General features: G+C 39.7%; 2 protein-coding genes across 5 annotated transcripts; one reads left to right on the top strand and one right to left on the bottom strand.

Annotated features, from left to right (window-relative positions):
* Nucleotides 1-2,314: 2,314 nt before the first annotated feature.
* LOC137950179 (hydroxyproline O-arabinosyltransferase 1) lies at nucleotides 2,315-6,440 on the top strand. Its single transcript, XM_068796561.1, has 8 exons — nucleotides 2,315-2,911; nucleotides 4,037-4,104; nucleotides 4,200-4,401; nucleotides 4,486-4,583; nucleotides 4,860-4,929; nucleotides 5,286-5,357; nucleotides 5,451-5,564; nucleotides 6,131-6,440. Exons 1-8 carry the CDS (start codon nucleotides 2,501-2,503, stop codon nucleotides 6,188-6,190), a joined length of 1,095 nt encoding a protein of 364 aa, XP_068652662.1. The 5' UTR covers nucleotides 2,315-2,500; the 3' UTR covers nucleotides 6,191-6,440.
* Nucleotides 6,441-6,460: 20 nt separating this feature from the next.
* LOC137950180 (histone H3-lysine(4) N-trimethyltransferase ATX1-like) lies at nucleotides 6,461-13,151 on the bottom strand. Of its 4 annotated transcripts, none has more exons than XR_011111927.1 (5): nucleotides 12,702-13,151; nucleotides 8,549-8,644; nucleotides 8,302-8,472; nucleotides 8,028-8,214; nucleotides 6,461-7,007 (listed from the first exon to the last, which is right to left on the bottom strand). XR_011111927.1 is itself a non-coding variant. In XM_068796562.1 (4 exons), the coding sequence occupies exons 1-4, from the start codon at nucleotides 9,311-9,313 to the stop codon at nucleotides 8,110-8,112; spliced, it is 735 nt and encodes a 244-aa protein (XP_068652663.1). In that variant the 5' UTR covers nucleotides 9,314-9,381; the 3' UTR covers nucleotides 7,944-8,109. The 4 variants fall into 4 exon arrangements, 1 of the variants encoding a protein (XP_068652663.1); XR_011111926.1 differs by lacking the exon at nucleotides 12,702-13,151 and adding an exon at nucleotides 8,951-9,381 and having other exon boundaries at nucleotides 8,028-8,235; XR_011111925.1 differs by lacking the exon at nucleotides 12,702-13,151 and adding an exon at nucleotides 8,951-9,381.
* Nucleotides 13,152-13,196: the final 45 nt, after the last annotated feature.

Below are 13,196 nucleotides of genomic sequence, written 5' to 3'. Positions count from 1 at the left end.
AAATTCGTCTGATCCAGACAACCACTCAGACCAGCAGATGAGCTGGACAGTTAAAAAAAATAAAAATAAAATTACGAAATCATGACATAAAAATTATAAAATATGAAAAAATCCGATAAACCGCAAAACTTCCACAATGTTTCTTCGTCCAGAACCAGAGACCACAAGCAAGAAAAAAAAATCACATCCGACAAACTGAAATTTTGTGCCCTTCCAAATGATTCAAAATATAGTTTCAAAATACTCACGTAAATCAAGACTTCAGCCTCTAATGATAAAGAGTGAGAGGAGACGAAAATCTACATAGCGTAGAAAGGAAAATAAAAGTAAAAAATTACCTAATCAGATGCAGCGAATAATCGGCGAGATGGAGCGCAAATGCAGCGGCAGAGAACGAGCTAATTCTCCAACGGCGGTGGTCTGCTGAATCGCTCCTACATGCTGTATCGAGATTGCCTGAGACTCTCGAGGAATGTAATTACGTCAATACCCTCAAGAGAAAATAACAAACCTCTCGGAAAGTGGCGGAAGGTAGAGCGTGGGTATCCTGGTGGTGTACAAAATACAGTTGTCCAGATTGTATTTTAAATGCGTTAGTAACGTATTGGGCTTGTTCATGTATGTGTAAACCGTAATAAGCCCAACCCGAATAAATTAACGCTTTTCGAGGATTTTTATTGAAGGCACAGGTTAGGATTTTACATTTTAGTCATGAAGAGGTGACAGAAAATTTCAAGAAGAGCTATGCAAGGAAGACGAAGCCGAAGCTCACGCGCAGACTCACAACTGATGCCATTGGCCTTCCATTCTTCTTCGTCTCCATCATCATCATCCGTTAGTTCCGCTGCGTTGCCGTTCTTGCGTTCACCAGTTGTCTTTCGTTGGAATCCACAAAGGGACGACGCTATTGGTTGCTGAGAACGAGCGTCGTCAAAGAACTGGCGGGTGATGATGACGAAGATCAAGAAGATGAAGGCAGGCGACCGCCCATAGAGTCTGAATGGCCTATTATTTCTGGGAAGATTTTCTTGTAAAAGATACCGAGAGGTAATTGTTTTTTTCTTTATTTTTCCGTCGTCTGTTCTTCTTCAATTGGCATTCCTTTTTTCTTTCCTCCGAATCTGCTATCTTCGTTATCTTCGAATTATTGGCGCTGATTATTTGTTATCGTCAGCTTCATCATCCAGGTCCGCTGCGCTGCCCTTCTTGCGCTTATTTGGAATCCACTCGGGAAGATGCTGATGGGTGCTGAGAACGAGCGTCGTCAAAGAATTGGATGGTGGGGATGACAAAGATCAAGAAGATGAAGGCTGCGGCGGGAAGACTGCAGTCCACCAGAGACAGCGCAGAGTCTAAATGGCCGATAATTTCGTTGCAGAGGTTGTTCTAAAACAAATTGTAATTGTTTCTCCTTCTTCAGTTACCATTCCCTTTTCTTTGCTCTGTATTTGTTATGGAGAGTTTCATTATCTTCTTTCTTTTTATGTTTCCGCGGTGGGGAGAGCCTTCGCAATTATCATCGCTGTTTCTTGGTCCGTATCTCTCCTTCTTTACTCTCTGAGACTTTCTTGATTCTCCAAATGCGCCTCTTCTCGAAACTAATGCCAATGGCGGACGAAGTGAAATATGAAGCATATAAGCATTTTTTTTTTTTTAATCAAGATAACAATAATCCCAAGATTTGGAGAGAGAAGATAACTGGATACCCAACTAAAACCAGAAACAAACAGAAGATGAAGAAGACCTGAGCCAGTCCGGTTCTTGGTTATATTTTCTGCTATTCTTCTGTACAGTCTATCTCCCTGTCTTGGTTGTTTCTCTGCTATTGGTCTTCTTTGCCATTTAGTCCCGTCATTCGGTGGTTCCACCAAATGTAGAATTATTATTCTACAATCAAAATTTGGTAGGATGAATGGCGTCGTCTATCCCACTCCGTTTCCATGTGCTCAAGAGGCCCCCATGTATCTTTGGTTTCAGAGGAATCTTGAAACCAATAACATCTCTGGCATATAACATGGTAACCACTGCAGGGTTCACTTTGAAATCTCAACAAATTTCAGAGGAATCTTTTTATTTTTTCTTGTTTTGTGTACTAAATATTTTTTATGAGTATAACAAATTTCCAAAAGGTTTTGCAGTTGCTCAAATAAAAGTTGTTTTTTAAATCAAATTTAAATATTTTAGCACTTTCCCTGCACACTAATGGCACATAAACGTTTCCAGGAAAAAATTCCATACCAAATTTGATTAGTTTCCTCCTAGTTACAAGAACATCCTTTAATTATTGGGACTTGGGAGTCAACGAGCCGACAGCTCCTCTGTAGTGCCACTGTGCCAGCTTCAGAGCGAACAAAAGCGGAAGACGACTTCAATAAAGTTTTATTTTTTATACCAGCAAAAACCGATCGTCAAACATGAAGTGAGGGGATACCTAAATCCAAAACTTCTTCTTGAAAACTTATCTCCGGAACAGAGGCTAGGCGGCTCGCAAGAGAGAGAAATGGGGTGCGAGGGCCTCTTCTACACGCTGTTAATCACCCTTTCTGCTGCTATAATCACTTACAACATTATTATCTCTGCAAATGCTCCTCTCACCCAACAGTTCCCTGGTCCAAAGGACACTTCTTCTACTAGGTTTTTGTCGATAGATCCTGTCATCAAAATGCCTGCTGACAAATCGAGAAAATCCAATACGGAGAAAAGGCCATTTCATACTGCTGTGACAGCTTCGGATTCCGTCTATAACACATGGCAGTGTAGGATTATGTATTACTGGTTCAAAAAGTTCCAAAAGGATCCTAATGCTGATATGGGCGGTTTTACAAGAATTTTGCATTCTGGAAAACCGGATAAATATATGGATGAGATTCCTACGTTCATCGCCGATCCCCTTCCAGCAGGAATGGATCAGGTAATAACTTTCTTGTCTTTCAAGTGGCTATGGAAATTTTTCTTTAGTTTCGGTTTGTGTTCTGAATTATGATGCTATTATTCACATGACACGGTCGAGCAAAAGAATGGTTTATGTAAGACTGCAAGGCTAGCTAGAAAGACACGATTGTATCCGTTGGTTTAATCTTATTGGGGGTTCTCCTGCCAAGTTTTGTCGTTGTACCAGGAAATAATCAATGGTTGGAAAAACCATTGCAGCTTGTGTGATAGAGCAACTATTATTTGTCTGTTCAATAATAGAATTTTTCATGTGCTGAATCCATGTTATTTGTAAGAAGATTTGACAGAAAAGTCTTGAATGATTTGATTCCGCTTTCCTCGTAGATTGTGAAACACCATGGGTTTGTGTATCACTCTTGATTCCTAGTGTTGAAGCAATGTTCTGTTCAGATTTTCTCTGTTCCATTTTCTACTCGATCATTGAGGAAGACCATCTTGTCTTCTACTGGACTAGGTTCTGTATGATGTAGTTTGGGTTGCTTAGACAACCCAAATCTATGCAAGATTTATCCCTTGGACAGGTTCCAGTATATTTTACCTTGAGAGGAAAACCTAAGCGGAAAAGAGACGTGAGGATTGTTAGTGATTATTCTTGACTTACCTAAACACATTCACCTATAGGATAACTTTGGTGATGCATCGTCTGTTGTAGACTGGCTATGTTGTGCAAGTGTTTCAGAATTACTTAACAATATGACTGAACTCTAATATTGGAAGCAAATGCTCTAGTACAAAGATTATAGGATTTAATCCTAGACCATGCAACTGAATTAGTTTTCAAAGCTTTAAGCTGTGAATTCTCTTTAGCTTTTTCTATGGGAAACCCATTTCTTCTTTTCCTACCTATCACTTGGATGAAATGCTGAGCAATTAGGTGGCTAGCAGAAATTTATGATTAGATGTGTTATTCGACTGTTACATCCAATTAATGTCCCTATATACAGGACGGCTTTAGGAGTTTCGTTTGTTTTCTATACTAGCCTGGTTAGTAAGTTGCAGATTATGAAATCTTTAAGCTGATATTCCTGGTTCATTTGTACTAGTTTTAATTCTCTTTAACTGTTTCTTCGGTTTGGCATTGTAGGGATATATTGTCCTCAACAGACCCTGGGCATTTGTACAGTGGCTTCAAAAGGCTGATATCATAGAAGAGTAAGAAAACTTGGATATCCTTGTTTTGGTTAGACCGAGTGACATTCATATTTTGAATGTAAGAATGAGATAATAATCAGCTTGTTTGTTCACAGTTACATATTGATGGCTGAACCGGATCACATCATCGTCAAGCCCATACCTAACTTATCGACAGATGGGCTTGGTGTTGCTTTTCCTTTTTTCTATATTGAACCCCAAAAATACGAATCTACTCTACGGAAATTTTTCCCTGAAGACAAAGGGCCAATCACCAATATTGACCCCATAGGGAATTCTCCGGTCATCATCAGTAAGGTAATTACCATGTAATATGCAGTTATGAATTCTTAGTTTTTGCTCGTTGTCATTGTTTTGATTATTTTTGTACATTGGTTACAGGCTTCTCTCGAAAAGATCGCTCCCACTTGGATGAATGTTTCTTTGGCCATGAAGAAGGATCCTGAAGCAGACAAGGCATTTGGTTGGGTTCTTGAGATGTAAGGTTATACCTACTTAAAATAGTCAGTATCTTCTCTTTGTTTTGCCATTTTGAGGTTTTGTATTTTCTAGTGGGTAGTCGACCGTTATCAGTAAGATTCATGACTTTTTGAGACCCTTGCAAGGTCGAATTGTTGAACTTATTGGTCCATGTATGCACTCATTCACATTTTATGTGTTTCGTGTACATTTATGTGGCCTTCAGAGGGGTAAACCTGCCCCTAGTCAATGCTCTTTTATAATGTCTAGTGTATTAACTCTTATCTCTTTGACAGGTATGGCTATGCTGTTGCTTCTGCTCTACATGGTGTGGGCAACATCTTGTATAAGGACTTCATGATTCAGGTAGCATGAATTCCTTTCCTTTGGAATTGGTTTAGTTTTATCTAGATACATCTCTTAACCTTCATGACATTCAACTGACGATACACAAGAGTACATATCTCAAATGTTGCTTATTTGTGGGTTACCTAAAAAATAAAATCAGATATGCCACAAGCAACAGGAGATGACTGTGTGGGGAAGACTTGGATATTGAAAAAACCATTTCCGTTAGTCTAGAAAACTAATAACACATGACATTGCTTGTTAACAGTATATCGACTTATCTGGGGGACATATGTACAAGCCTTCTTGCAGTATCCTCTGTAGTTTTTTCATCTCTTATTGACCTAACATTCATGTGTGTCTTGTGATGCAAGCCTCCATGGGACCTAGAAGTTGGCAAGAAGTACATAATTCATTACACCTATGGGTGTGATTATGACATGAAGGTATAATAATTTATAGCGGTAGTGTCATATTATATAACTGGTCTCTTTACCTGTCCCATGACTTCTATTTGTACCTCCTGGCTGTTAATTCAGGGCAAATTAACTTACGGAAAAATTGGAGAATGGAGGTTTGACAAACGATCATTTGAGAAGACTCAACCTCCAAAGAACCTTCCAATGCCACCACCTGGAGTCCCGGAAAGTGTGGTATGATTTTACTATTAACTCATGCTGGAGAACTTAGTCTTCTTTGCTTTTTCATTTGTGATTTCTTATTGAAGTTCTTTACATAAATTAGAAGAATAGGGAAGTGAGTTGTTACTTATCCAGATAAGAAAGTGAAGTTATGTCTAGTGCATCTGAATCATTTCTAGAATGAATAAAATCTTTGCCCAATAGCCATAAAGAGTTCTCAATATGAGGAATTGGATACAAGTGTCACATGCATCCCAATTGTACTTGGCACCTGTCTGTGTAACCAGATAAAAATTAACCGGTTAGACAGAAGAACCATCCATTGGCCTCCACTTTTTGTATTTATAAACTGCATGAATGCACTTGTTTCCTCAAGTCTGCTCACTGCCACTCTTCTGTAAGTGCAGAATTAGATGTTGAAGATTTTACTTAAACACATGGCTCAACTTTCGTTAACATCCATTGTATTTGCTTTCTTGTTTCTATCTCTTTCTATTTGCTAGTAGGCTGAATAAGGTTTGACAAATATCTGCTGCTCAAATGTCAATTCAGATACTTACACACTTGTTATCATGCAGGTAACGCTGGTAAAGATGGTAAATGAAGCAACAGCCAATATTCGTAATTGGGAAGCATAAGCAGTCATACATCATCTGAGCAAAAGAGAGACCATTCGAGGAGCAAATGGAGCTGGCAGTTCAGTTATTTGGTGCGGTTTACACTTTTATGAGCCACCGTTTCACTTGATTGAAAGCAGCTCAATTCAGAATCCATGTGCTTTTTGGTTCAAACCTCCATTTGTACATTTACTCATCTTTTCTAAGCCAAGTTGATCAACTCTGAATGTGTGACTCTGCAAAGAGTTGAAGTCAAAAGAATCGTAAGATAACATAAACTACTCTCTTTTCTTCCACTGGATTAACACGAGAACTGTAAAAGGCATTTCTGAGCAATGCTGTATAGGAGAAACATATTTAAACGCTTCTTGCAACATTGATGTTAGCTTCTTAAATAGTAAAAACTGAGCAACCCACGATGTATACAGTAAGGAATGGATAAATACAAGCCGAAAGCACCAGACAAATGAGAGAACAGATAAGGCGCATTCCAACCAGCCACTGATACTTGCTTTAGGATCCATGGCTCCACCTGAAAGAATCGATGAGGAATTGATTCTGATTGCTTGATAAATATTTCTGAGGTTTGAAGAGAGAGTAGACCACTCGGTCTCACTTGTCCTTGTTTTACAGAACTGTGCGGAAGTAAATGATGAAGGTACTCCCTCTGTATGCCGCTACCAGCAACTGTCTCATAGAACTTCCTGTTTGCCTTGTTCTCTAAGTAATCCTTCATTATCTATTGTTCTCTACCTTAACCTTCCATGCAAGTAAAGAACCTAAACCACCGTACTGATCCACTTGCAAAAGAGCTTTCAAATGGCAACCTATGGGGATTCTGTGAATCCAAAATAGAATTAGAACAAAAAATATATTAACAGCCAATGAGCAGAAACAAAAGAAGCTCAGTACAGACAAGAAAATTCCATAAATTTAAATAACGCCTGCAGTTCTTTGATTTGTCATTTCGAGTATAATACGATGTGGCCAGTATTTTAAGTTCTCAATAAGTAGGAGCATCAAAGCAAACAAGAGACTTCTTAGAAGTGAGATGATGTTGTAAAACAAAGTCTTTTTTTCAGTTTGCAAGCTTTGATTTTAGTGCTGAAAAAATAAATACTAAATACACATCTGTAACAAACATTCTCTCTTAAAGTATAATGCAATTTTATGAGCTCATTTTCATTGTTCAGCGTGTCATTCTATCTTTTTTACTAAAATTGTTTGTATCAGCCCATTTCCATTCAATTAATGAGTATCAACAATAATGAAGCTGACTACATCTTTTTTAATAATAAAAAATAAAAAAAAATAATGAAGCTGACACAGGCTGGTTCAGGGATCATAAACACAGCCACTGTAAACATAACATTTCAGAAATAGACAGATTTCCTAACTGTGCTAATTAAAAGTCCTTCACAGATGACAAACAAACAGACAAATATAACTAACTAAAAAAAATGTAGTAAGCAAAATTCGGTTATGTGGAATCAGTTAAAAGTACACATTCATTGAGCATCTTGTTGACTACAAAATTAATAGCTAACAAAGATAACAAAGAATTATGACTGAAACCCAAGAGCAAAAATCAAGGGGTAAGCAAAACTTACCCACCTCTTTGCAAATAGACACCCAACCTGACAGATATATAAGCTAACATAAATTTGATGGGCAGAAATAGCTGGTGACAGATGATAGAACAGTAGAAGTAAATCATATGAGCCAGAAGGAAGCTCATATTGCCACACTCAAAGATTTACTTGCAGTCCAGGCAAACATATTACTTCTTTCAAAAAATAAAAGCTCAAAGAAAATCAAAAGCAATGGAAAGCCTAATTCTGGCTGATTTGAAATATACCCCGACAATCATACTCAGTATCTGATGCTATTGGTTTTAAATGGCTTCCTTCACTAAATAATTTCTGCCCATTTATGTGAAGCTATGCATTGATCTGCTCCTGGGTAACAAGACATCCACTTTTGTCATTAGGCTCTGAATCAAGGTTACGCCTTAATGCTTCTCCCATTTTGCAGCCTTTGTAACCCTGTTGTCAAAATAAAAAATCCTGCATCTAATTTAAGAAATAACTTAAAACAGGAGAAAGATTTTTTTAAACGGAATATAAGTGTACCTCAGTGCGTGCACAAGTTGGTTCCTGTTCTGCCGGATTCTCTACTGCAGCATTAACATCTAAAGACTGATTGCCAGTATGTAAACTGCTATTTGTTGCATGAAGCAAGCATCTTCCATAAAAAATAACTTTCTCATTATCAAAACCTTCAACTTCACTTTGCAATAAACCCTAAAGGAATATATATTGCTGAATTAGCACATAGGAACAAATACAATAAATGAAACAAAATATTATTTGACAGTACCTTCTGGTGAGCACACCAAGGATGAAAATGGATAGAACAATTTACAATCCGGCACTTGATACATGACCCTCCTGGACAGTAGCACATTGAGCACACCTGAAAGCACTAGTACTTGTCAGAGTAAAATTCATCTCGCAGTTGAGACCAAAAGGGTCCAAAGCATTATTTATTTATTTCTCTATCAATAGGAAAAGTGGATTCAATATTGATGATGATTGTTTTATACAAGAATTTTATGCATTTTGAACTCCGTAACTTGCCGATGAATGAGCAAAACCAATGTGGTTGTTTATTCTTTTAGACATAAGCTAATATGGTAGTTAGAAGACCAAGAAGATGATTCACCGAGAACAAAGATGTGATTTAACATAAATAAAAGTGCTGCATAACTGTAGCACTTACCACATTTTTCCCCACACGCAATGCACCAGAAACATCAAAAGCACTCATGGTGTCTACATTTGGGCACCGTGTTCCTGGGGTCCAAAGCCCACAGACCATATGCAACCACTGAGTAACAGTGGGATCAAGTATTCCTGAAGTAATGGTATTGTTTACTTGAAAATTACAACTGACAATGCTTGAATTGATAGAGCAACCATGCAACTTTCTTTTTATGGGAACTGCTGAGCTGGGTTCAATATTAATAGCAGAGTGGAAGACCGGGAACAAATGGAACATTGCTTTCCAAATGGGGGAGGGGTGACACCTGCTGCCATCAGTAATCCATCTAGCCCTGAGAAGACGGAGCTTGGAAGCCACCATCGGTTTCCAGTAAGCCACCGAAATAGAGTTGAGCTTCCAAAACCACTTGAGAAGAAGAGCAGGTCCCATTTCTTTAGTGCGTCCCCACCCATGAACTTCGGCATACAGACATCTTCCCAGCAAACTAGGTCATAATGAAACTCGTTGCTCGTGCCACGCCTTAGGAATCTCCTCTTAATCACATCAATGGGCTGACTAATAGGGCGAGGCAAGGTAGAAATGAGAGGAAATAGTTGGGTATACCGGCCAAGCAAGAGATGAGGAGGGTCAATCTGTCAGCTTTGGAGAGGAGCCTACTCTTCCAAGTAGACAGTCGCCGCTTGAGCCTCTCAATAACAAGGGCCCAAAGCCCCATCCAGGGACTACAATCAATAAGAGGGAGGCCAAGGTAGGAGGAAGGGAGAATCATGATTGAGCACCCCAGAGTGTCTGCCATAAGCTAGAGGAGAGGGGGATCAATGAGAAATCCCAAGAGAGTCGTCTTCCTCCAGTTGATCTTCTGACCCAAAGTGATCTCGAAGAGCCCAAGTAGAGCCTTGATTTTGTGGATTTGATCAAGCGTGCCAGAACATAATCCAGTAGTGTCATTTGCAAACTGGATCAACTGAATATCAAAGTCGCTCTTATCAAAGACAGCATCAAGCCACCGAAGATTCCGGATCTAGTAGAACGTGGAGGACAGGTACTCGGCAATGAGATTGAAGAGAAGAGGGGAGATGGGGTCCCCCGGTCGGATGCCATGGGAGCCATGAAAGAAGCCATAAACAGTGGTGTTGAGGAGTAAAGCGTATGAAGCTGACAAGATGCATCTACGAATCCAAAATCTTCATCAAGAAGCGCCCAACTCACGCAGTCAAAGGGCCTTTTTAAAATCAAGCTTGAGGACAAAACAGGGGAGACCCAGAGACCCAGCTTGGAGAGGTGATCAATAATCTCGTGGGCAGCCATGGCAGAGTCAAGAATGTCTAGACCGTGGATAAAAGTGCTCTGACCTCTGTAGATGATGGTGGGGAGAATAACCTTAAGATGTTGAGCCTGGATGCGAGCAACTGTCTTTTATGGGCTAGAGACAAGACTTATCGGCCTGAAGTCACGCGGGTGTTCAACAATAGCTTTCTTAGGCACCGGTGCAATAAGGGAGGCTCTAACACTTTTAAAAGTGATGCCCATATCATAGAAGTTGTGAACCATGGAGAGAATGTCCTTCTTCAGATTAAGCCAACAGAGTCTATAAAATTCGCCGTTATAGCAGTTGGGGCCTAGAGACCTATCATGGGGGAGGCCCATAACAGCATCCTCAATCTCAAGGTTCGAGAAGGGGAACTCAATGAAGGCAAATAAGATGGGAGAGATCGAGGAGAAGAGGAGGTGAGGGAGCCAAGAGCGGTGGTGGTGTTCTTCCCTGCAGATATCTGTGAAAAAATGAGAAGAGCGTCAATAGTAGAGGCCTTATCTGAGGTAACTTCATTGCTAATGGACAAATAAGTGAATCGGTTAGCATGGAAGAATTTTGTGTTGGCATCTCCCTCAGCCAGCCACTTAAATCGAGTTCGTTGCTTCCATTGCACTCACTCAATGTGAAGGATAGATTGAAATTTATTTTGAAGAGAAATAAGATGAGAGAATTAAGCATATGAAAGGCACCTTTGCTCCTTAATCAGGTCAAGGCCAGCAATCTAAGACTGGAGAGAGGATTTTTCAGCAATGGCAGAAAGGCGACAATCTGAAGACCAAGACTTGAGCTTATCTTTGAGCCGCTTCAACTTGCACGGGAAAATCCATCCATCAAAATTACTGCCCAATAACAGCCCACCACGAGTCAATCCGGTAAAAAAATTGCTTGTCAAGCAACCAAGAGTTGTCAAATCAAAAGGGAGTTGGACCCCACTTGTCAAATAGTGTCGATCTGGATGGGCCAATGATCAGAGCCCGCTCGGTTCAAAACCGATTCACAGAGATTCTCATGAAGCCTCAGCCAATCACTAGTGGCAAAGAAACGATCAAGCTTGGATAGGATTGGGCGGCCTTTGCCCATTAAACCAGGTAAAGGTTTTGCCAGAAAGGCAAATCTCCTCCAATTCGACGCTTCCGATGAAATCAGCAAAGCAGTGCATAGTAGAAAGAATTCTGGTTGCAGGGAAGGATTTATCACTACAGAATCTGGTCGCATTGAAGTCACTCGCTAGGAGCGGGGGAGAAGATCAGAAAATCGACCCCCTAGTCTTTTTATTTACAACTTAAAATGAAAGTTAATGAGAGTTACAAAAATACCCTTCATCACTTAACTCTCTAACTTACAAATACTGCACAGAACATTATGAAAATTGAACCTTATGCTTCTAGCATAGTACCCAACTTACTAGTATTGAGCATCAGTACCGCAAGCCTTACAGAAATCATGGCATTAAATAAATAAGGCTTTACAAATGCTATGAATGACATAACATTGCTTTGCTGGTGAAGAATAGTAGTAGTAGCAGTAGTAGAGTAATTATATGCTAAAAAATCGAAGTACATAAACAAAATGGAACACGGAAGACAAGTCTCCACAGTCTATTAAGTCTCTAATGAGTTAACATTTATTTTCTGTCAAATAAAGTGCTGTAATCTCCTACATGTCCGAAATAACAAACAAAAGTTTGCAAAGCAGAAGTTTGGATATATTTCAAAGCGAAAAAAAAGAAAGAAAAAAAAGATTGGAAGTTGGAAATTTCAGAAAAAAACTGATGCCACGAAAATGGCATTGCCACGATCCATCACATTGACAGGCAAATGAAGTTCGTTTTTCGACATACAAGGCAAGAGTCTTCGTGGGAATCCACGATATGATGATTTTATTGCCACAAGCAACGTCAACTGACATACATTTAATCCCAAATCCAAACAGGGTTCAAGCAAGCCACGCGATATGAAGCCCACTCAAACCCGTCAACAGTTTAACCAACACGAACAAAAAACAGTTGGTCGGGAAAAGAAAAGGTGGAAAAATGATTAAAAGAAACGATCAACGGAAAAAGAAAAGAAAAAAGTGATCTAGAAACAAACTACTCTAACAACAGGAAAGATGACTAACAGACACCCATAGTACCCCTTCAACTATCAGCATTGCCTTATCTGACACATTACTAAGTATGATCATCCAAAAATTCTCATTTAAACAAACACCCAGTAACCAAATCCCCTTCTCAACACTACTCTGCCCCCCGATCATCCCAACCTCAATAAAAAACAGGGCAGAATCCCAGGGAGACAATAAAACAAAGGCCATTGTTTCCTAATACACATGCCACATATCTCTCGTTCTTACAGCGATTTTCGTCCCTGCAACGGATAAGACCCTTATAAACAAAAATAACCTAACAAATGCGAAATGATCATCAACAAGAACCTGGTTTCGGGAAGGCGATGGAAGAGACGAAGGCGCCGCCGGCCTCGGTGAAGTGCATTAGATACGCCACGAGTTATCCATTGTAAAACATCTCACCGTCCTCTTCCCATTTCACACAACCGGGTAACTGTTCGACAGAAAGAAAACAGAGAGAGAGGAAGAGCGGCAAAAGGAGAAACCGGTCACCGGAGAGTGGTCTGAACTCTGAAGCCAGTCTCTTACAGGATTAGGACACTACAAACCGTTGGATCACCTGTTTAGAATGGAAAAACTGAATAAAAGTCAAATTAAGGAGAGAAAAGAGTAATCTGAAGCGTCAATCGCCCTGCATTTTTCAGTGATTTTTAGGTGCAGTCCGAGAGAAAAAGTATTAATTGATAAATAAGTGTACACCTAGACTCGAGTATCGCAGGCACAGAGGGAAAAGAAAAAGAACGCGGGTCGGGAGACGGCATTGGGTGCCTGATTGACTTGTAGCCTTGTAGGAGGAGAGGA

Source organism: Aristolochia californica, unplaced genomic scaffold (assembly GCF_029961685.1).
Source record: "Aristolochia californica isolate CCGP_79_NKW_82.1479 unplaced genomic scaffold, dmAriCali1.0.hap1 SCAF_14, whole genome shotgun sequence".
NCBI classification, from domain to species: Eukaryota; Viridiplantae; Streptophyta; class Magnoliopsida; order Piperales; family Aristolochiaceae; genus Aristolochia; species Aristolochia californica.
This window is presented reverse-complemented; position numbering and strand designations above follow the sequence as displayed.